Source organism: Balaenoptera ricei, chromosome 11 (genome assembly GCF_028023285.1).
Source record: "Balaenoptera ricei isolate mBalRic1 chromosome 11, mBalRic1.hap2, whole genome shotgun sequence".
In the NCBI taxonomy this organism is placed as follows: Eukaryota; Metazoa; Chordata; class Mammalia; order Artiodactyla; family Balaenopteridae; genus Balaenoptera; species Balaenoptera ricei.
Window position 1 is genome coordinate 8471422 of NC_082649.1, and position 24101 is coordinate 8495522.

Here is a 24101-nt window from a genome sequence, read left to right on the forward strand (position 1 = left end):
AGATCTATAATTAGTGGCATGAATGAACAAAAAGCTTTGTTCAGGAAAACAATATGAACCTTTATTTTAAAAGTTAATGCATTTCTTTGAAATAAAATTTTAAAAAATATCTCTTTTTGTACACAGGAGAAGGAAGTTCCTTTGCAGCCTGTTCAGGAAAAGGATGGGAGTGGCGTGGCACAGGATGCTTTCTATGTAAAGATCAAGTTTGTGTTCTTTTTGTGTGTGCTGTCTCTAGTTCTGTGTTTCCTGGGCTATCAGCATACTTTTTCCTCCAGTTGCTCAACAAGAGGCAGAAGAATCCTCTTCTCCTACTTCCCTAATCTCTCACATCCAGTTTATCACCACGTCTTGTCAATTTTGCCTTTGATTACCCTACTAATATCCTAATCTACTTTGTACCTAGCACTGTTTTAGGTGGAGGTAGACAGTATTGAACAAAACAGACACAATTCTTGCTTTCATAGAGCTTTCAGCCTGGCAGAGAGTCAGAGACAGATTAGGAACAAAAGTAAGGTGGTAGGAAGAAAAGGAACAGGGTGTTGTGATGGAGAATAATTGCGGGGGTGGGGGAGGGAGGCACTTGACTAACTTTAGGTCCTGGAAGACCTACTTGAAAAGATGATACTGAAGCTGACATCTGAGGGGTGACAAGGAGCCAGAATGGTAAGTGGTGGGGAGAAGCAGTCGAGGCATAGAACAGCCAGCGCAAAGGCCCTGAGGCAAGGAAGAGCTTGACTTATGCTAGGACTCAGCAGGGCAATCAGGCAGGAGAAGCTGACAGAGATCGAATCGTGCAGAGCCTTGCAGACCAAGGCAAAGGGTTTGGATTTGTTCTGAGTATAGAGAAGCCAGGCAGAGTTTTAAGTAGGAAGAAGCCTGAATTGCTGAGTCAGAGAATTTGAGTGTGACTCTCAGCTGGGTGATCTCATACAGCCTTGCTATTATTATCCCCAGATAAGGAGTCTAGCCGCTAGATTGGTGGTGAGGATTAAATAACATCTACAGAACACTTAACCCACGTGTCTCAAAAAAGCTTACTGTATGGCAACCTAAAAAATCTGTTTAAATGTTTAGTTTCAAATGCTGTCTCATTATTTAAATGAATACTAAGGAAAAGTGGAATTTCAGGCTGTATGTAGTAAAATGACTCCTTATTAAAAGAATATTGTAATTTAGCCTGTAGAATTGGACTGCATTTTAAAAATACCTTTTATAGCACAGATATTTAAGAATATATCTGTTATTCAAATATATATTTACACATACACACTTAGAAATAGGTCTTAACAAGCCTTCAGGCAGAGAAGTTCAATTTCATTCATCATGGCAATTTGCATATCTATCAATTGCCTTTAACTGTAGTTATTACTGTTGAATTCATTTTCTTCTATTATGAGCATTTATGTAACTTAATAAGTGATAATAGGCTTGAATTTTATAGTGTTTAGAATTTCCAACGTTACGGAGGATAAAGTCTCTTTACCCACAGATACCTGTAATTCAGGTGTAGTTTTCCTTAAGTCAGCGGTTCTCAAAGTTTAGCATGATGAGAATCACCTGACGGGCCCTGCGCCCAGAGTTTGACTCCTAACAAGTCCCCAGGTGATGCCCATGCTGCCGGTGGTCTAGGAACCACACTTTGCCAACTACTGTCTTAAGACAACAAAATCATTGTCTGCATGGTTACTGTTCAAGATATAACTCTCTATATTTACCTTCTATTTCTGCACTGAATTATTATTGATAATGATAGAAATATTACTGTGAAATAAATGTTCTTGGGGAAAAATAGTAATTTTCATACTATCAACTTTCCAGCTTCAGTCACTTATTACTAATGCATTCCATGATGAAGGATTACAGAAAATAAAAGAATATTTTCCACAGAGAGAACGCCACGTTCCTCAAAAATATAATAATCTTTTGTTACACCATCTTGACAGATCAATAAATAAGGCAAGTGAGTTGTTTTGTTTTTTTTTGGTTTGTAACCAGAATGCCAATGTGTAACTATATGTAAGGTTTTTAACTCAGTGTGGTCTAATCCCAAGGCACTGGATAAAAATGAATTTCAGTGTGTTTCACTGTTGCTGAGATGTGTTCAGCGATTCTTCATTGATGGCCTCAGAGAAGATGAGCCTTTGCTAATTCAGCAGGGACTGATCCCAAAGATAAGTGTCATCTTTTCATTTTGTATGGGTTTGGGTAACTTAAAGAACTACAGAGGATTCAGTTGCCTAGTTTGGTATTTTATGTTCCTTTGAAATCAAATTTGAAAAGGAATCGGTACCAGTGCTTGTTGCCTACATCCAATCAAAAATTAAGTTCCACATATGTTTCCTGATGTATGGGGTGGGCAGGGCACTTTGGGGAGTGTACAGGAATAAGTCGGACACAGCCCTCTCCTCCCTTCGATAAGCCATTGCAGTAATAGTATGTTTTTTATTAGTGAATTTGGAGACATAGGATGGAGAGAGTGGACTGTTACACACTCCCCCATAACTATGTTAATAAACTTTATCAACAAGATTGGACCTGGATAAATTATCAAATACTTCCCCTAGCCACAGCCCACTTTCCAACTTTCTAAAATCCTAGTTGAGTCTGAAAAAAATGCCAAAATACTTTTTGCTTATTCTAAGTCACCCCAGTTACGCAATTCTGACCTGTTCTTAATTAATCAGGAGGTAACATCATGCGTGCCTTAATAATGGCATCTGGAAGCAAAGCGGAGTTTGCAAAGTCTCTTGCTGCATTTCTCTTTTTTTCATGATAAGATTTGCAGCCCTGTGATTGATTATTGGTGAGAACATGAGGGCAGAAGGGTGGTCCGGCTGCCATTAAATCTCTGATTTACCCCCTGGACTTTGGTACCTGAAGTTTATCAAGATCAGGTTGGGCCAAGGAGATGTCTCTGTCCTTTTTCACTTTAAAATGCCTCTAATTATGGGGCTCCCCCTCCATGGGGGAGAGAGAGTAAACTCCAGGCTTTCCTAACTTCTCTCAGGAACTTTAAAAGTGTTTGCGGCTAGGGTAGGGGGTGGGTGGGAGTGTAAATCTCAGGGCTGTATTTACGCAAGCCGTGTATAGTTCATTTTGAATTATATATTTCATTTAGCCCCATCTAACTCCCTGATACACTTACTCAGGCAGATAACAGGAAGCAGGGAAAAAGAGCAAAAACTCCAAAGGAAATGGGTCAGGGATGTCCCAGGGGTACTTTGGAGCCTTAAGCTGATTTGGGGGAATGAATTGGGATCTGCTCCAAACTGAAATTCCTATTGAGACTTAAGAATGCCATCCCAAGGTTGAAAGTGTCAGATCAAGTCTCCACTGGAATTTTGAAACCAAATAGGAATTTCCACATCCCACTGGAATTCTAGCTGGTGATGGAAATGCCATAGCCATAATTTAAACACATTCTAAAGCATGTACTATTAATTCATGTAGGTTTTGGCCAAGGAGAATAGATTGATATTATCAAAGTGGATGGGATACTAGATTTTACACTTCTAAAGCCCACTGTGTTTGCAGGCTCAACATGAAGTGTGCTGGGAAGTTATTCTCCATAGAATAAGAATTTCCTACAGAAAGGAACATATTTGGCCCTGTACTTGAAGATGCAGAAAGATTAACTTGTCCTTTACCATATGCTTAATGAGTAACAGCTATTGCATCTGTCAGTAACCATCTGGCTTCTGGTAATGACGCAGCTGTGAGGGCAGCTGGTGTATAGCTTACCATGTATGATCACGACACATAAATGGCTTCAGAGTGACCTCCTAGTCCAAGTCTCGATCAAGTAATGTGGCATTTCCCCCACTTCTCTGAATCTATACTCAGCCAGTGTATTTTGGTGGGCTAGGAGGGGGACACGATTTGGGGGCATAAATAGAATAGTGACAAAAATGTATTTAAAAGCATAGAATTTTGAGTATGAACATGGGGAGGGAGAAAATGTCACCCTAGTGGTGAGTTTTGCTGTGTAGAGGGACATTTCTTCCCTCGGGCTGTTGGAGAAAGGTTTGCTTCAGGAGATGGATGATTCAATCAAATGCAAATATTTGTCTGACTTGAGATAAAAGAAACATTGCTTAGTGACTTCCAAACCTTGCTGTACCTTAGAATCACCTGGAGAGCTTTAACGAGATGCACTGCGTGGGTCCCATCACCAGAGATTCTGATTTTCTGGATCCACGACGGGTCCCATGCATCAGGGCGTTTCACAGCTCCCCAGGTTTTCCTAACGTGCAGCCAAGATGGAGAGCTGATGGGTTTGTCCATGGTCTTCAGCTGGTACCTTGGGTTCCTGGCTCTAAGTGGACAAAGTTTCCAAGGCCCCACTCCTATAAGAGTTACTCACCACGAACTCATGTCACTAACTTCTTGGTCAACTGATGACTTCTAACTAGGATTTTTTCTTTTTTTTTTTTTAGTAAGAGTGACTAGCCTCAGCATAAAACGGTCCAAAGATGGCCTTTGCTTTGTTGAATAAGTATGTTCTAGGAAGGTTTATGTAAGTTAATTTTAAATCACACTAGTTCTAGCAATGTAATATGAACTTGGATATATGTTCCTATGGGGAAAAAAATCTCCAGTTAGCTGGAAGCTTTTGACAAAAGGAAGATGGCCAGGCCTGAGGCATGTGTACTGTACTAGCATACTTCTGGAGCACTTTCTAAAATCTGCATGTCCTTTGATATTTGATGACTTGTTTTCTACAGCCTCCCAGGTAACAGGAATTTCTCCTGTGTTGACAAGGCTCATTTATCTCTTAACCACTCACTGCCCCCTTTACAAGCCTTTCTGGTGTTGATTATCCTGGCAAAGTCTCCAGTTCTTGCTGGTATCTGAGAACTTGTTGCAACTCTGTAGCAGTCTGATTCCATTCTGGAGTGTTCTAGATGGGGGCCTCAGAATCAGGCCTAAGTGAAATGGAAAAGGGTCTTTAAAATTATAGAACTCTGTTGTGAAATTTTATCGAATGAGCAGTAGCTATTCAGTCACAGAGGTTGCATCAGTGTTTCTTCTCTTGTGTACATGGTTTCCTGGTTTGAAAGAACAACAGGATTTCTGACCATGGCAGACCTAGCCTCGGACACATCTCTGATTAATGTGACAGAAGACTTTTTTGACACAGCCATGGTAAGGATGAGGTTGGATGCTTTACTGAGCAGATACCATTGGTAATTTGTAGGAATCTTCAAGTTGTTCATAAAACTTGTGTTTTTCTAAGATGTGGGTTTTTCTAAAAGACTCTCATATTTTATTATTAGAAATATTATATGAAATAGTAACAAATGTATATAAACAATGTTATAGAAACATGAGGTGATTTATTTTCAAATATATTATTCACCTGATTGGAGGTGATAGGCTGATTTTAATAAAGTAATTGAAAGTCAAATAGGATTTCTCTAAATTTTTTTTCTACTGTAGTTAAAGTCAACTCCTGCCCGTTAGAGAATTATCAGCATTAACACATTAATGTTATAGTTTATAATGCTTTTTAAAAATAATACGAGCTTTACTTTTTTCTTTCTTTTTATTAGATTATTTCCAGAAGTAGTAGGAAAGGTAAGTGTATTATTTACTACTAATTGGCTGTTTACCTTTCATTAATAGAATATTCCTGTTTAGAGAAAAGAATATTTATCTAAATGATATATAAAAGTGAAGTGGGTTTAACTATTATATTTGCATGAATTGGCCATCTTATGGTAGTCATATTGTGATGCCAAAATGAATTTTGTTGTAAAGTGTGTCTCATTTGCCTGCGGTTCATCTTTACTGAGCTGCTCCTGCCACCGTTTGGCCATTTAGCTCCAATCAGGGATGGAGACCCACTTTCATCATTCCAAAACAGCCAAAGTTAGCTATTACTGATTTAACTTGGAGCCGATTCTCATGCCTTTCTCTGTCTTTAAAGAGCTCAAAAAGTAGATAATTTGGAGGTTAGGGCAATGATGGTGTTCAATGTGGCTCATGTTAAAGGTAACCCAACAAACACTTTGAATTATGAAACTGTGGATTCAAAGATGCACAAATCGGGGCCATCTTAAAATGCATATGTCTGTTCCCTATTGTCCCTCTTTTTATTTTTCTTTTGAAAAGCTGTTATTAAATTGACACTACATTCTACAGTGGATGGTACCTCGTAAATTGAGGACATTTAGAGCTAGAAGCTTAAGTGTGCATGGTGCTTGGTTGATTTTTAGAAAGAGGTCTCCATAATCTAAGTCAGCAGATCCAAATACTTGCAAGTCAGTTTTTTCTGAACTTCATAAGTGATAGTTCCTGCCTCTAAAGTTGGTTGATAAAATACCCAGTGGTAAAAACTACTTTGAATTTTGTAACTTTTAAAAGTAAACTTTTATTGATTTACAACAGTGTGTGTACACTGCATATTTGGAAAGAAATACATATGAGAGAGATCTGTTGAGCCTATAGCTGTTGCTTGGACCACTTAATAGGTTCATATAGTCCCTGCAATCACTCCATTGTCCCCAATGGAGGAAACACTGCTCTAGGTGACTGCATTAGTCAGCTCACGCTGCCATAACAAAATACTATGGGCTGAGTGGCTTCAACAACAGAAACTTATTTTCTCACAGTTCCTGGCTTGCAGACAGCCACCTTCTTGCTGTGTCTTCACACGGGTAGAGAGTAAGCCACTCTCTGGCATCCTATAAAGACACTAATCTCATTATGAGGGCCTCACCCTCATGACCTCACCTTACTGTATGTGTTTCATTTTTATGATTCCTTTGTTTTGTGCTTTGCTATATGGATTATATTTTCTTTCACTATTTGCTCCTCTCTAGTGATTTGAATGGCTTATGTCCTAGTTTTATTCTTCTGGTTGTTACTCTTAATTTGATTATCAACATCAACATGAGAGTGCCAAAATGATAGCACCTATTTCTTCTTTATGTATGGCAAGGAATTCAACATGTTTTTATTCCTCCTCCATTTTCTACCCAGATTTATTTAATTTAATCCAGGGTTTTAGTCCTGTATTATTTGTATATATATATATATATATCTATATCTATATCTATATCTATATCTATATATATATATATATGTCTTTGTAAATAGTATTTGCTCTTTGCCTTGTATTGCAATCTTATTTACAGTAGTTATTTAGGGCTCACTACCAGCTTGTTTATGGCCTGATGTTCTCATTCTTGAGTTCTTTATTCTGCTTCGTCTCCATCTGCTATAATACATTTTGAAGAGGTTATTAGGGTATGTGGGTGGAACATGGTCAGTGCTTTTTATCATTTAAGAGTGTTCTTGTGGCTTTTATCCAATATAACTCTTGCTTTGCAGAGTCCAGAGTCTCCACCTCAAAACTGTTTCACTGTCTTATATTGAGTGTTGTGAGCACATGTGCACATGGGTTGTTTTATGTGGTTCTTCATGAGTTGTTTTGAAATCAGATCTTACTTTAGCTTGGGAAATTTTATTCTTTGATAATTTTATCAGAGCAGGGCTTCTCAACTTTGGCAATATTGGCATTTGGGTCGGGTTGGATAAATCTTTGTTTGGGGGGGCTGTCCTATACATTATAGAATGTTTAACAGCATCCCTGGCCTTTACCCACTAGACGTCAGTAGCAGTCCCTGCTACTCCCCCAGTTGTGACAACATCCCCAAATATTGCAAGAGCGCTGTAGGAGAGCAAAAATCACCTCTAGTTGAAAACTGCTGAGTTAAAGTGCTTTCAGTATATGTAACAGGATATCTAGTTCAAACAGCCTTAAGAGATAAAGATGACTTAATTTGCTCAAGGAACTAAAAAGTCAGAGACAGGAAGTTTCAGGAGCAGTTTGGCTGTAGCTAGGCTCTGTTTCCTGCAGTTCTTTCTATTCTGCCTCCTCCGAGTCTTGTCTTTGAGCTCAAGTTGGTCTCCCTTAGTGCTTGCAAGACGGCGGCCAGCAACCCCAGAGCCGTGCTTCCTGGGGGAGAAATGTTCACTTTCCTCAACCGGCAGAAGAAAGCCCTAGCTTGGCTCTGCTTGTGTCCCCCCACCTCCACCCCCTTAATGAACCGATCACTGTGAAAAGATGAATGGCATGCCCCTGCATAGTTTAAGCCAGTGAGGATCCACCCCTGGAGCTAGTTAGTGCCACCCAAGAGCATAATTGTTATATCAGAGAGGAGGTGGGAAAGGATGATTACAGTTACTCTTTCTATTCTCTTCTCTTTCTAAGATTATCTGTTATTCATCCATTGCATCTTTTTTTTTGTCTTCACATCTTTTTCCCACTCGTTTTTTCCTGTGTATTTTGAGAGCAATTGCTACTTTTTTCTTGGAAGCCGATGCTTTAACTAATTCTGCTCTCATTGCTTCCACTATGGACTTCAATTCTGCTCTCACATCTTTGCTTCCTTGAAACCCGTGGGTGGTGGTGATCTACCTCTGCTCTCAGATTCATTTCTCTCTGCCTTCCTCTCTCTCTACTTTGCAGAGAACAATTTCCTAGGCTTTTTAACCAACTGGTTGCCTGCCAGGTTTAGCCAATGGCAGGAAATTGGAGGTAGGAAGGACATTTCTCCCGCTCCCTTCTGCTGAGGTGCTATCTCTGGGAAGTGACTGCATAGTTCCTGTGACTCTGGCTTATTTGTGGCTACAGCATTTGCTAGGTGACCTTCATTCCTGGGATCTGGTAATACCACTTCTTCCCCGTGGCTTTCCAGGGATGTATAGGGGGTGGTAGTGGCTACCTAAGTTTTTGTAACTAATTCCCTGTATTAGATTCTCTCAGCTTGAAATATCCAGAATGGCTTAGATTTTCATATTACATATTTCTTTCTCATTTACTTCTGTGTTCATCTTATACTGTTGCCTTCTCTTACAAATCTAATTTTTTATTTCATAGAATTCACATTCTTTTGAGTTTTGAGATGATAAATCAGATGCTTTTGATTTGGCTTCCCAGCTTTTCTATCTTTTATTTCCTGAAGTAAGCATTTTTCAAAAAGTCACTTTTTTGCTACCTCTTAACTTATGCTCCTTCCTTTTTCATAGGGCTATATTTGTTAGTTTCTCTTTACTACTCTTTAAGTGAAAAGGTCGAATGACATCTGATACTTGCTGGTTAACAGAGTGCATAAATGTCTCTAGGGTCCCCTGCTGTCCACCTGGGTCACCTGGGCTCTGTTACAATCTCTCTCTCAAGTTTTAAGCCGGCAGGCAAGTTTTTGGCTCAGCCCCTGGCCATATTTCTTGTTTCCAGAAATCATTCAGCAGTATCAATGTGGCTTTTTTGGACTGAAGAGGGATCTTTTTAAAATTTCTACTCCCTGATTTGGATTCCCACAATTTCATGAGTTATATGGGGATTAAAAAGTATGCAATGTGTGGTTAAAAGAAAAAAAAATTCACATATCCAAATTGCACCTCTGAACCTATCAAAGTAATGGTAGGACTTTACCATGCGTTTTTGCAGTGTACACTACCACTGTCATATCTAAACACAATGTGCATAAATGAAATATTAATAGTTTATTAATTTAATAAACTTAAATTATTATTAAATAAAGTTTAATTAATAATATTTATTAAGTTTAATAAGCATAAAGCATTACCACATACCTTGTTTTGTTACTACGTTCTGACATAAGTAGCTATTGCAGTTTCTATGATTAAGCTATTTAACAAAGACCAACGCTTTACTTAAAAATTCTTGCTTCTGTTACCATAAGACCATTATAAAATTTTTATTTCTATAAAATACACAAATGTACGAAATGCACAGAAACAGCGGGAAAGTGTGTGCAGGAGCTGCCCTTGTACATTGTTCATTCTGGACAAAAAAGTAGCTTTGCCTGAGATGCAGTGATCACAGACAGTCACCCTTTGCACGTGCTGCTGCTGTTCACCTCACTGGGCGTCTATGCCGTGCAAATCGATGGTGGCCTGGGGGCTTCTAGATCTTGAAGCAGGCTGTGATTTGTCCCTTGCTCAGACTACATCATTTCTAAAATGTTTACTGCCCATGGCTGTTCAGCCTTTGCCTCTTCCTGCTGTGCAGGAGTCCTTTCCTTATTCTTTTTTAGCATCAGTTTGATTCTTTGAAAATTCTGCTTTCAGGGAAAAGTCAGCTGTTGGGTTCCTTCACATTTACCTTAGGATTTCTGGTGACAGAAGAGAGTGTAAATCGTTTGATCCAGCGGGAGGTGAGTTGCAAATAGTGCTGGTAGCAGTTGCCCTGGACCCCGTGGAGAAGCTCGTGCCCAGGTCTCCGTTTTGTTTCTTCCTCGTGAAAACCTTCCCCAACTCCCAACAGGCACTGAGGAACTTGAACTGCATTCTGCAAGCTGTACCTCGGGAAGAGAGAAAACAACTCGTCTTGTCGGAAGGCTCGTGTCGTCTTATGTACGTGACCTTGACCCGATTAGGTGGTGATGTAAGGGCAAAATCTCTCCGGGTTGTACCACCTCAGTCTTTGTTCTCCTTGGGTTGTTGGGTTGTTGTTTTTTTTTTCTTCCCCATCAAATTTGTGCGGTGAAATGCTTTCTCAGGCTATAGATTATTTTTCATTGTGAATGTGTACCGGATTAGTGACTCATGGGAGAATGTTAAGCATACAGACTGTGGTGCCAGACCTCAGGCTTCAAATCCTAGTTTGGCCACTTATGCTGGTTGCTCCTCTAGAGCACAGTCTTAGCTCACTACACCTCAGTCTGCTCATCGGTAAAATGGAGTCAACTTTAACACTGATCAATAGAGTTATTGTACAGGTTGAATCAGGCAATCCATTGAAAGCCATTAGCACATTACCTGGTAGAGAGCAAATGCTCAAAGGTTACCAGCTATTACCTATACCAATAGGGCATGTATTGCTTTTCAAGGGATGGGTTTTGGGGTTTTTGGTGACCCACTCACAATTATGGAGTTCCTGGGACATAGAAATTTGGAGAGAAGGTTGTAATGTGTGACCATGGGAAAAGCAACACCAGCACCCTGTTTTGAAATCTGAACCTAAACCTGTGACTGTGTGCTGACCACCAGCCAGCATCGGTGACATCACTGTGGCACACCATCATTCGAGGGACATGCAGCCATGACTAGCAAGAGGCAGGGTGACCCAGTTTATCATAGTGTAGACCTGAAAGACGGGATTGGTGAGCATGGAGCTCATCATGTTTGTCCATTTAATTTGTCTTTGCAGGATGCAGTGTTTTCTCTTAATTTTTCCTACAAAGTATTCATTGAATAGATTAGTTAATCATTACCCTTAGTGGTGTACTTAGATCTGGAGAGAAGCCGACCTGATGTTTTCTGCTAAGTTTTCAAACCAATGCAGTGGTCCTGCCTTGAGTGTTTGAGTGTTCTAGTCTAGTTCTTGAGTGTTCTGCACTTCAAGTCAAATGTAAAATCTGCAAACATAAAAGTAAGCAGAACTCTCAGTGGTGCTGTTCTAAGGCTTCTATTTAATTGTGACAAATCAATCCATTTATTATGAGAAACTGAACTACTACAAGATTTCTTAAATCCATTCTTTAACGTGAGAGTTATTTCAGATATTAAAAAATCAACATCAACACTTGTTAGCATTTAACTGAAATTCTTAAGTGAATATGCAATATGGGAGTCTGTGTTAGTTACAATAATGTGATAACTTAATCCCATTACATCTCTAACTTAAATTTATCAGTTTTTAAAATAAGTTCCAAAAGCTTATAGGAAAGACCCACAGCACCTACTGTATCATTTCTTCCAGGTGTCAAACTATGTTAAAAAAAAAAAAAAAAAAGAGGGTATGCATCCACACAGGCTGGTGAGGTGACTGTAAAATTCCAGGATCTTAGCATTTGATGAATCCTCAGAGATCATCAAATTATAATTCACTTTACAGAGGGAGAAATAGAACCTCAGAATGTATAGTAGCTCTAGCTTCTTTGTAAAAAGTATATGTAAGTCATTAATATATAAACTTGACAATTTTTCCATAAAAATGTATTTGTGACGTTGAGGAAATTTTGACAATGAATTTGAAATACTTTCAAAAATATACATCTTGGATTAAAATTTTAGTGCCAATATAGTAGAGTTTTACTTATGTTCATCTCAGTAAAATGAAATTTATCTAAATGTTTCAGGAAAGACCTTGCAAGGACAATCTTGACTGTGGGTGGTAAGAAGTATTAAGAATTTTAAATGTTAGAATGTTAAATATTGGACATTGGGGGTTTTATGAGCATCTTGGAACTATGGGGAATAAGTTATGGTCAAATTAAAAATAGAAGTTAAGATTTTTGTATTTAATTTATGATGAAAGCATTAAGCATGCTAAAACCATAAAGAATAATTAATGAATATTCCTTTACTCACCAATGAGCGTAGTCAAATTTGATCCTTTTTCCACATTTGCTTCAAATCCTTTTTTAAATAAATCAGAGTTACAGGTAAAGCCCCTGTGTCCAGACCCCTTTCCAATTCCCCTCGCTATTTGTAGAGGTAATCCTTTGAGTTGGATTTGTTTTTCATTTTCAAGAATATTTTTGTACTTTTATTCTGTGTATTCACAAGCAACATACATTATTGTTTTTGCAAATTTAAGTTTGCATATCCAGCTGCAACCTGCTTTTTACCTTTAAAATTGTTTGAAATCTAAACATGTCGATATGTGTAGTTTTGTTTATCTGCTGTGAAGTACTACAGTTTCTTAGGATTTTATTTTTATAGACGTATTTAAGGCTGGATAAGGATGCTTTTTAAACAATTGAGGTATAGTTGATGTATAATATTATATAAGTTACAGGTATACGATATAGTGATTCACAATTTTTAAAGGTTATACTCAATTTACAGTTACTATAAAATATTTGCTGTATTCCCCACGTTGTACAATATATCCTTGTAGCTTATTTTATACCTAATACTTTGTGCCTCTTACTCCCCTACTTCTATCTTGCCCCTCCCCCCTTCCCTCTGGTAACCACTAGTTTGTTCTATCTGTGAGTCTTGGACAAAGTTGCTTTTGATGAATGTTTTAATGTATCTAAAATATAAATTGCAGAAATATCATTTTTTAAAAATTTGTTATATACTGACCTATCATTTGGATTTTCCCCTAATATTTCTTACAGATGAATTTAAATGATTATAATTGCTGCAGGATATGTCTTGCTGCTTATAACTATAAGACACAATGCTAGTCTTCTAAGATGGACCTTCTTAGAGCAAATGCTGATCTGTGGAACTCATTTTTTCTTTTGCTTTGTGCCCAGAATTATCCATGTCTGCCGTATTTTTAATCTCTAGATTATGACCAGCAGGTGGCTCTTTGTGAAGCATTGTGTAGACTGACCATGAGAAAATCAAGGGAAAACTTTGTCCATCAGTGGTTTGAAGATGATACCATTGCTGAGGCTTTCAAAGAAATTAAGGATCGAGAATTTGAGACGGTGAGATTCTTGGTCATGAAAATTCCATTTAATCAATATTTATGAAACATCCTTTCAGCGCCTTCCTGTATGTTGGGCTCAGGGGAGGATTTTTGTCTTAAATGTGACTACGTCGCCATTCTTAAACTTCCTGTTTCCCACTTACGTGAAATAACTTGAGGGTAATAGAAACAGAATATTTGTGGACCAGATACCAGCATACAGTTAGGACATCTTTACAGGAAACTTAGCCTGGAGACAGAACTGTGTGAGTTTGATGGATCCAGTCAGAGACAATGTCATGGAGCGGGAAGTGATTTTCAACAAACCTTGAAGGGTAGGGAGAGTTGGAGAAGAAAAGAATGTGCATTTCAGCCTTGCAGAGAGCAGCTGGCATGACGACAGGAGGCTGAAGCTGGCATGGGTGCTCTGGTGGCAGAGGAGTATTACGGGGTGCTTGTGTTGTGAGCCCTCCAGCCTTCACGGTTTGGAAGAATAATAATTTTCGGTGTCTTCCATGCAACCCGGCGTCACTGTGATTATGTCCTCAAGTAGCACAGACGTAGTTTATGGCTTTGCTGTATACTCACCTTCATCCTAAAATAGCTAAAATGTTTTCCCTCTCCTTTAAAAAAGTTCTTAAAATGAGGGTGATTCTGTAGGAAAAGCTAAAATTATTAGTAACAGTGCTCATGTTGAACAAAGCCTTTCTGGTCAAAACTGCTGAGCACTTGGGATTTTATTAAATCCGAACCTACAGATATATTATTAAATATGTTAAATTTGACTTTAAGCCCGTTGCCAGATCTGCAGTAGTTGTTTAGCCGGGATGCAGTTTGATCTAAATGGGAATACCATGAGTCGGGTTTGGGTCCCACCTCCCCGACTGATGTGATGTATACATTTTGGCAAAGTAGTTGACTTTTGTTTTTTTAAAAAAATTTTAATTGAAATATAGTTGATGTACAATGTTATATGTTACAGGTATACAGTATAGTGATTCACAATTTTTAGAGGTTATAGTTCCATTTATAGTTATTATAAAATACTGGTTATATATCCCCTGTGTTGTGCAATATGTCCTTGGAGCTGATAGTTGACTCATGAAGCCTGAGTGTTCTCATCTGTAAAATGGGAATAAAACCAACTTCAGAATTGTGAGAATTAAATGAGAGAAACTAAAAGTGCCTGAGATGTTGTAGGCACTCCAGTATTAGTTTCCTTTCCCCTCTGTGCGATTCTCTCATCTGCAGGGAAATTAGGGGAACATAAGACAAAAGTAATTATCCTCTTTCTCAAATCACTTCCCCCCTAAAGCCGTCAGCTTCTTAGTGGAACTGCTTTTAGATGAAAGTTCACATTAATGTCCATTGAGTGCTGAATCTAGACACGGCGTGTGAGGACTGTTTGACTACAACAGACCGTCCTTGCTAACAAAAGGGATAAAAGTCTGGATCAGTTATCTCTTTGGTTTTAGAAATTTGGGGGTAACAGTTTGCCTCCCTGGTCGCTGTTGGTTGGGAGAACTATAAACGTATTCTTTATTCTTAGAACCTTTAGCGGGAGAGAGATTCCAGGAAGGAGCAGGTTAGAGAACTCCTGATAAGGAAAATCTACAGTGGTTAAATACACCAGGATAAACCCCAAATTGATAAGTTTCATGGGTTTGTGGTTGGCTTGTGCTGGGGAGACGGTAGGGAGATGGGTGCCCTGTGGGTTAGTGAAATATTACAATCCAGGTCATCAGTAAGAGGTATTTCTCTTGCTTGTTCCTGCACATAAAACTTTTGGAGACCTAAGCATTCCTCAGCTGCAAGTCTCGTGGCTGGGGGTTCAGAACATGGGTCTGGAGCCTCCTGTTTGTGACACAAAGTATTATTTTAGTTATCGTAATTAATAATGAATCCTTGTGAAGCCTTGTGATGTCACTGGATCCTGGAAATGTAGTAGCGAACACTGGCCTCTACATGCTGCAAAGGGTAGTATTGAAATTAAATATCTTGATTTTTTTTTTTAACAAAAAAGTTTGCATTATTTACTTTGAAGGATTGTAGACGGTTTCTCAATCACCTAAATGACAGACTTGGTGACCAAAGAAGGTAAGACGTTTCTCTGAGCTTTACTTTATTGACTAATTCTATTCTGAAAATGTCTAATATTAAAAAAAACTCTAGGATCTGTTTTAGGAGAGAATGTAGGATACAGAATTTACTGAGCATTACTAAGTTATCCATTGAGTAGAAACCTCAGAAGATTAGACACATTCTGCCTAGTGATTCATTCGTGTGTGTTTAAAAATGATTTCTCTCAGTCTTTAACATATTTATTTGTGATTTGGAACAGTTGTAACTTTATATCCTCCAGGGAGATTTTATGAAGAACGATTTCCTATAGATCTGAGGTTACTAGGGAAAGACATATTATGGACAGTTAAGTCCTTGATGAGAAAATATTGACCAAATTCACTCCTTTCGTTGGGACTCTTGCCAAGCAGCTGGGTTGAGGTATATATAGTACCAGAAAACCTGGCTTGTAGACTGCCAGATGGAGATTTGAATTCTGCCCATGGTAGATCTCCATTTGTAGGTTTGAGAGCCCCTTTCATACTTTGTACCAAGGGACATAATGGCGTACCTAGTTATACATGCTTGTTTATAGAACATCCGTAGGTCGTGTGTGCGATCCATCCATATTTTATTTCACTTTTTAATTGTGAGGTGTTTTGCAGGGTCTGTTCATTTCCATGCATTGCTGCTTTTGCTGATGAGCATGAGGTATGTTTGTCTCTCTTTCAGGGGCTGTGAGGGTGGGGGGTGTATAGTGAAACCCATAGGTAGGTTTACATCAGGCCAAATGGCTCTTGCTACACAGAAGGGCTTTTTTAAAAAAGGAAACTTGCTTTTCCTCTTAGGCCTCAACTCTGAAGCTTATTATTGAAGAGCCCTAGTGTTACTTCTACATAAAGGAATTTTAGGGTTTATACTGCGTTCATGAGGTCAGTTACAGGAACCCTGCCTTATTTTATCCTATTGATGAACAACATTATTCACGCCTGGATTGGAGGGAGTAGGGCAAGTCCATTGCTTCTTTCCACCCAGTAGATGCTTCCCACTCTATCCCCAGCAATTAGGGTCACTCTCCTTTCTCTAGATCATTCTGCCTTGTACTTTATAGTCCAAAATTGAACAGTCTCTTTTCACTCCCTTCTTTGGTTTCTAGAGGCACAAGGTCCTTCCTGTAAAAGTGCCCCAACCTGCAGCATCTCAATGTCCAGGTAAACTTTTCAAGGGTCTCTGAACCTGGACTGTGCTGAAGTTTCCTGGATCGTGTCTCTAGAATGTTCTAGTTAACCATTTCATTGTTTTGGGTTGAGGACCCCCTTCTTGGCCTCTGTGAGCTGAGCCGTTAGCTCACGACTACATTATGCATTCTTTCTCTCTAGAACTGATTTTGGTAGCCTGATTCCTGTATTTCAAGTCTATTTTTCTTTCTGGTTGTCTGAGGATTCCAATCTCTCCTTGCTTCTTCTTTCTAGGACTTCTAGATTTCCATCAGCTTCAGTAGGGGTCCTTACACTGGCTTCCCGTGACATAGACTTGTGTTAAAACCTTTGTTCGTATAGACGCCAAGGGGAGAAGGGGGTGGGTGGTGGTGGTGGTGTGATGAATTGGGAGATTGGGATTGACATGTATACACTAATATGTATAAAACAGATAACTAATAAGAACCTGCTGTATAAAAAATAAAATAAAATTCAAAAAAAAAACCCTTTGTTCAACTCTATAGCTGTTAAAAAGTAGACACGTATGACGGAACAATGGCCAAGAAATGCTATTTACTGGAAAACAAGTGGAAGAATTGTTGTCTAGTGTTTGTCCCATTGTTGAGGAATAAAAACTTTGTATATACTTCCTGAGTATGTCTAGAACACATCTGGGAAGAAGCAAAGGCATTGTTAATGGTTCCTATGGACAGGTACCTATGGGAATTTGAGGGACAGAGAAGGAGATATTTACTCTTTCTATTAGCATCATATTGCTTGAATCCGTCTTTCCTTTTTTTCTTTCCGTCTTTCTTTCTTTCCTTCCTTCTTTCTTTCTTTAAGAGCATATGTTTATTTTATAATACAGTCATTTCTTGGTACCCATGGGGGACTGGTTCCAGGATCCCTCGTGGATACCAAAATCTGCGGTTATTCAAGTCCCTTATATAAAACGGCTTAGTATTTGCATATAATGTACACACATCCTCCCACATACTTTAAATCATCTCTAGGTTACACCTGATACCTAACACAATGTAAATGCTATGCAAATAGTTGTCAGTACAATGTAAATGCTATGTAAATAATTGCCAGCATATGGCAAAATCAAGGTTTGCTTTTTAGAACTTTCTGGAATTCTTTTTCCTAAATATTTTCAATCCACATTTGGTTGAATCTTTGGATTCGGAACCCGTGGATACAGAGGGCTGACTGTTATCAATTAAAATGAAGATAATTTGAAATCTTCAGGTCTTAGCCTTATTCTAACATATGGTAAGTTAGATGGCAAGTCACCATTTATATTTGACCACAGTACCTCCTTTGCTAGAAGTTTCTATCCATAGGCAGTGTGGATTGTTACTGCTTTAACATAGAACAGTTTTCTCTGTGATTCGCACCAGAAAAAAAAGTTTGTGTGGTTAGAGTTATCTGACACATTTAAACATCTATTAAGTTGCTAAGTATAGTAGGGTTTTTCCAGAAATAGATTGGTTATATAAAATTGAAACCTTCCTCCTATTTTGCAGAAATGAGTAAGGCAATAGACGGTGACCCTATAATCTTAGAGTTGTTCTCGGAAAAGCAGTTCTGTTTTTAATGGAGTAATTTTCATTTGACCCTTTCATATGATATTAATGCTGAAATTATATCTTACAGATGAGAAAACCTGCAGATGAAAAATTAGAGAAATTTTGGATTGATTTCAACCTAGGATCTCAGAGTGTAACTTTTTATATAAACAATCCTGAGGTAATCATGTTCGATTCCTGTTTAGACCTAAGTGCGTAGAGAGTGTTTATATCCAAGTATGTGTTATGTGCTCATGAATTTCACTTATTTTTTTCCAAGAGCGCTTTATGGGACTCAGTAAGACTTTTGAAGGAAGCAATGATTAATTTCAGCATAATAGGTAAGATGTTAATTCTAAACTACCCCGCATTTAGTCCTGAGTATTGTTTCTGTTTACAGTTGCAGTGTATGTTTAGTTAATTCCCGAGCAGACTTTGCTTGCACTTGACATGGAGGGGAGGTGGTGAGTGCTGTGGACAGAAGGCTGTGCTCAGGGCAAAAGATTAGTGAGTCCTCCACTCTGTAACTTTGGGGTTCCATGACTTGCCTGGTTTTCTCGTTGTAAAAATGATTATGGTTCCTCAACAAACTGAAAATATCATCACCATATGATCCAGCAGTTTCACTTCTGGATATATATCCAGAAGAATCGAAAGCAGGACTCGAAGAGAATTGCATACGAACGTTCACTGCAGCCTATTCACAAGAGTCAAGAGGTAGAAGCAGGGACTTCCCTGGTGGCGCAGTGGTTAAGACTCTGCACTCCCAATGGAGGGGGCCTGGGTTCCATCCCTGGTCAGGGAACTAGATCCCACATGCATACCACAACTAAGAGTTCGCATGCCACAACTAAGGAGCCTGCCTGCTGCAACTAAGACCTGGTGCAACCAAAAAAAAAAAAAGGAGGTAGAAGCAACCCAAGTGTCCATCGACGAATGAATGGATAAAGCAAATGTGATCTGTACCCACAATGGACTATTATTTAGATTTAAAAAGGAAGGGCATTCTGACACTTGCTACAACATAGATGAACTTTGAGGACATCATGCTAAGTGGAAAAAGCTAGTCACAAAAAGGCAAATACTGTATGATTCCACTTACGTGAGGTATCTAAAGTAGTCAAATTGATAGAGACAGAAAGTAGAATGGTGGTTAGTTACCAGGGGCTGCAGGGAAGGGGAAATGGGGAGTTGTTTAATGGGTACAGAGTTTCAGATTTGCAAGATGAAAAGGTTCTGGAGATCTCTTGTACAACGATGTGAATATACTTAGCACTACTGAACTCTACACTTAACATTTACCTTGTCAACCATCTTTATGTTTTGTACCACCATTTTTTATTTTTATTTTTTTTGTAATTTTATTATTTTGTTTTATTTTTAAAAATTTATTTATTTATTTATTTTTGGCTGCATTGGGTCTTTGTTGCTGTGTGCAGGCTTTCTCTAGTTGTGGCGAGCAGGGACTGCTCTTCGTTGCGGTGCGTGGGCTTCTCATTGCGGTGGCTTCTCTTGTTGCGGAGCACAGGCTCTAGGCACGTGGGCTTCAGTAGTTGTGGCCTGGACCAGAGCTCAAACCCGTGTCCCCTGCATTGGCAGGAGGATTCTTAACCACTGTGCCACCAGGGAAGTCCTGTACCACCATTTTTAAAAATGGTTATAGTACCTGCCCTCCCTTTCCCACATATTTATACTAATAATTGGGTATGTACAAACTATTTAAATATCAGCCCTCTGACTCCCCCTTCTTTTTTTAAAAAAATTAATTAATTAATTAATTTTAATTTTTGGCTGCATTGGGTCTTCGTTGCTGCACGCAGGCTTCTCATTGTGGTGGCTTCTTGTTGTGGAGCATGGGCTCTAGGTGCGCGGACTTCAGTAGTTGTGGCTTGCTGGCTTCAGTAGTTGTGGCTCGTGGGCTCTAGAGTGCAGGCTCAGTAGTTGTGGCGCACGGGCTTAGTTGCTTTGCGGCATGTGGGATCTTCCCGGACCAGGGATCGAATCTATATCGCCTGCATTGGCAGGCAGATTCTTCACCATTGCACCACCAGGGAAGCCCTGACTCCCCCTTCTTAAATCTCCATCATTCACCTTTCTTCTCCTCTTGGTAGGTAGAGTTGAGGGGCATGGAGTCAGGAGTGATCCTTTTCTGGGTGGGTAGAAGTAAGGTATTGGTCCAGTTCAGTATTTCAGATTTAGTCACACTTGACCAGGATTCCTGAATTGGGTCTTTTAAAAAATAAAGGGGGCTTCCCTGGTGGCGCAGTGGTTGAGAATCTGCCTGCCAATGCAGGGGACACGGGTTCGAGCCCTGGTCTGGGAAGATCCCACATGCCACGGAGCAGCTGGGCCTGTGAGCCACAATTACTGAGCCTGCGCGTCTGGAGCCTGTGCTCCGCAACAAGAGAGGCCGCGATAGTGAGAGGCCCACGCACCGCGATGAAGAGTGGCCCCCACTTGCCACAACTAGAGAAAGCCCTCGCACAGAAACGAAGACCCAACACAGCCATAAATAAATAAATTAATTAATTATTTTTAAAAAAGGGATGTTTTGAAAATAACTCAATACACATAATCATTTTTTAAGTAATTGGCTTTACTAAAGAGTTAAAACTAAATACTATGCAATTATGTGGATTTTATACTACTTTTCACAAAGGATTTAGGGCAGCTTGCATATTTATAACAAAATAATAGAAATGGAAAATTGGAACCACAAACAAGAATAAAAATGTCTATCACGAAGGTTGATCTGGCCACCATGGAGATTCAAATTTGGTGCTTAGCGCTTCCCTGGTGGTGCAGTGGTTAAGAATCCGCCTGCCAGTGCAGGGGACATGGGTTTGCACCCTGGTCCGGGAAGATCCTACATGCCATGGAGCAACTAAGCCCGTGCGCCACAACTACTGAGCCTGCGCTCTAGAGCCTGCGAGCCACAACTACTGAGCTCACCTGCCACAACTACTGAAGCCCACGCGCCTAGAGCCTGTGCTCCACAACAAGAAGCCCACACACTGCAACGAAGAGTAGCCCCCCTCTCCGCAACTAGAGAAAGCCCGTGTGTAGCAACGAAGGCTCACGCAGCCAAGAAGAAAATAAATTTAAAGAAAAGAAAAGAAAATTGTACAATTAAAAAAACAACAACAAAAAACAAATTTGGTGCTTAGCTTCCTGAAAGCCAGGGTGAAAAGTATAATGGATAACATGATTCTCATCATACAAGTCCTGGAAAGAACAAATCCATCCTTCCTGGCCTTGAACTCTTAACTGAAGGTTCTCCCATGGGACTACTTAGGATAAGGTAATCCTTCCTCAGCCCTGAGCGTTCCTTGCTGGAATTTCTTGTGTACATAAGTTAACTTCGGTGTTTTGTTAAAGGGTAATTTTTGAAAAGGTAAAATCATGACCCGCATACAAATATAAAATAAATGTGGGTAAAAGATTTCATTAATTAATGAGCAAATTAATAAGATGTAATAACCAGGAGAATACAAAGAATCACAGATATAAGCAATGCTGAAATTAATTTACAAATACATGTACGACTAGATTGTTGCATTCCACAGACACAATTAATTTGAATTTATATGAACAAGAATCACTTGCGTTATTATTTTTAATTTTTCCTGTTACATACTAGAAAAAGAGGGAAATTTGGGCTAGATTAGGCAGTAAAGGAAGTGGCAGAAGAGGAGGAGAGCCTTTCACCGTGAAGCTCTGGGAGAATGAAGGGACAGTGAAGACTGCCCTCACTTCAGATGCTAATCGCGAGTCTCAGGTTGACACCTGTACTTCTGACCAACTGGCTACCAGTCAGAAGTTCCCACAAGCTCTTCCTCGGGTTTGAAACTTGCTATAATGGTTCACAGAACTCTGGGAAACACGCATTTACATTTACCTGTTTATTATAAAGGATATAATAAAGGATACAGATGAACAGCCAGATGAAGAGAATACCCAGGGCAAGATCCAGAAGGATCCCAAGTGCAAGGGCTTTTGTTTCTGAGGAGTTGGGGTGTATCGCCCTCCTGGAACGTTTGTGTTCACCAGCCCAGAAGCTCTCTGAACCCCATAGCTTGGGGGTTTTTATGGAAGCTTTATCATGTAGGCATGATGGAATATTAACTCAATCTCTGACCCTTCTGCCCTCCCTGAAGGTTGGGGAGGTGGAAGTTCCAACCCTTTAACCACACCTTGATCTTTCTGGTGGCCAGTCCCCATCCTTTTTTTTTTTTTCTTTTCTAGAAATATGATCATTGATATGTAAGCAAAACTTTTTTTTTTAATTTTTTAATTTAATTTTATTTATTTTTTATACAGCAGGTTCTTACCAGTAATCAATTTTATGCACATCAGTATATACATGTCAATCCCAATTGCCCAATTCATCCCACCACCCCAGCGCTTTCCGCCCCTTGGTGTCCATACGTTTGTTCTCTACATCTGTGTCTCAATTTCTGCCCTGCAAACCGGTTCATCTGTACCATTTTTCTAGGTTCCACATATATGCATTAATATACAATATTTGTTTTTCTTTTTCTGACTTTGTATGACAGTCTCTAGATCCATCCACGACTCTACAAATGACCCAATTTCGTTCTTTTTTATGGCTGAGTAATAATATTCCCTTGTATATATGTACCACATCTTCTTTATCCATTAGTCAGTCGATGGGCATTCAGGTTGCTTCCATGACCTGGCTATTGTAAATAGTGCTGCAGTGAACACTGGGGTGCATGTGTCTTTTTGAATTATGATTTTCTCTGGCTATATTCCCAGTAGTGGAATTGCTGGGTCATATGGTAATTCTATTTTTAGTTTTTTAAGGAACCTCCATACTGTTCTCCATAGTGGCTGTATCAATTTACATTCCTACCTACAGTTCAACAGGGTTCCGTTTTCTCCATACCCTCTCCAGCATTTGTTGTTTGTAGATTTTCTGATGATGCCCATTCTAACTGGTGTGAGGTGATACCTCATTGTAGTTTTGATTTGCATTTCTCTAATGATTAGTGATGTTGAGCATTCTTCCATCTGTATATCTTCTTTGGAGAAATGTCTATTTAGGTCTTCTGCCCATTTTTGGATTGGGTTGTTTGTTTTTTTAATATTGAGTTGCATGAGCTGTTTATATATTTTGGAGATTAATCCTTTGTCCATTGATTTGTTTGCAAATATTTTCTCCCATTCTGAGGGTTGTCTTTTCATCTTGTTTGTGGTTTCCTTTGCTGTGCAAAAGCTTTTAAGTTTGATTAGGTCCCATTTGTTTATATTTGTTTTTATTTCCATTACTCTAGGATGTGGATCAAGAAAGATCTTGCTGTGATTTATGTCAAAGAGTGTTCTTATGTATTCCTCTAAGAGTTTTATAGTGTCCGGTCTTACATTTAGGTCTCTAATCCATTTTGAGTTTATTTTTGTGTATGGTGTTAAGGAATGTTCTAATTTCATTCTTTTACATGTAGCTGTCCAGTTTTCCCAGCACCACTTATTGAAGAGACTGTCTTTTCTCCATTGTATATCCTTGCCTCCTTTGTCATAGATTAGTTGACCATAGGTGCGTGGGTTTATCTCTGGGCTTTCTATCTTGTTCCATTGATCTGTATTTCTGTTTTTGTGCCAGTACCATGTTGTCTTGATTACTGTAGCTTTGTAGTATAGTCTGAAGTCAGGGAGTCTAATTCCTCCAGCTCAGTTTTTTTTCCCTCAAGACTGCTTTGGCTATTCGGGGTCTTTTTTGTCTCCATACAAATTTTAAGATATTTCTGTTCTAGTTCCGTAAAAAAATGCCATTGGTAATTTGATAGGGATTGCATTGAATCTGTAGATTGCTTTGGGTAGTATAGTCATTTTCACAATATTGAT

General features: G+C 39.1%; 1 protein-coding gene across 1 annotated transcript in view; it reads left to right on the top strand.

The window, feature by feature from the left end:
- Positions 1-24101, top strand: part of SYCP2L (synaptonemal complex protein 2 like) — a 67942-nt gene that overhangs the window by 1203 nt on the left and 42638 nt on the right. Inside the window, exons 2-14 of the mRNA XM_059937764.1 lie at positions 127-195; positions 1822-1959; positions 2055-2174; positions 5044-5148; positions 5556-5580; positions 10105-10190; positions 10301-10389; positions 12117-12151; positions 13282-13424; positions 15450-15502; positions 16132-16177; positions 18325-18417; positions 18517-18577. Coding sequence (XP_059793747.1) covers positions 127-195; positions 1822-1959; positions 2055-2174; positions 5044-5148; positions 5556-5580; positions 10105-10190; positions 10301-10389; positions 12117-12151; positions 13282-13424; positions 15450-15502; positions 16132-16177; positions 18325-18417; positions 18517-18577 — 1063 coding nt within the window. The remainder of the gene's footprint in view (positions 1-126; positions 196-1821; positions 1960-2054; positions 2175-5043; positions 5149-5555; positions 5581-10104; positions 10191-10300; positions 10390-12116; positions 12152-13281; positions 13425-15449; positions 15503-16131; positions 16178-18324; positions 18418-18516; positions 18578-24101) is intronic.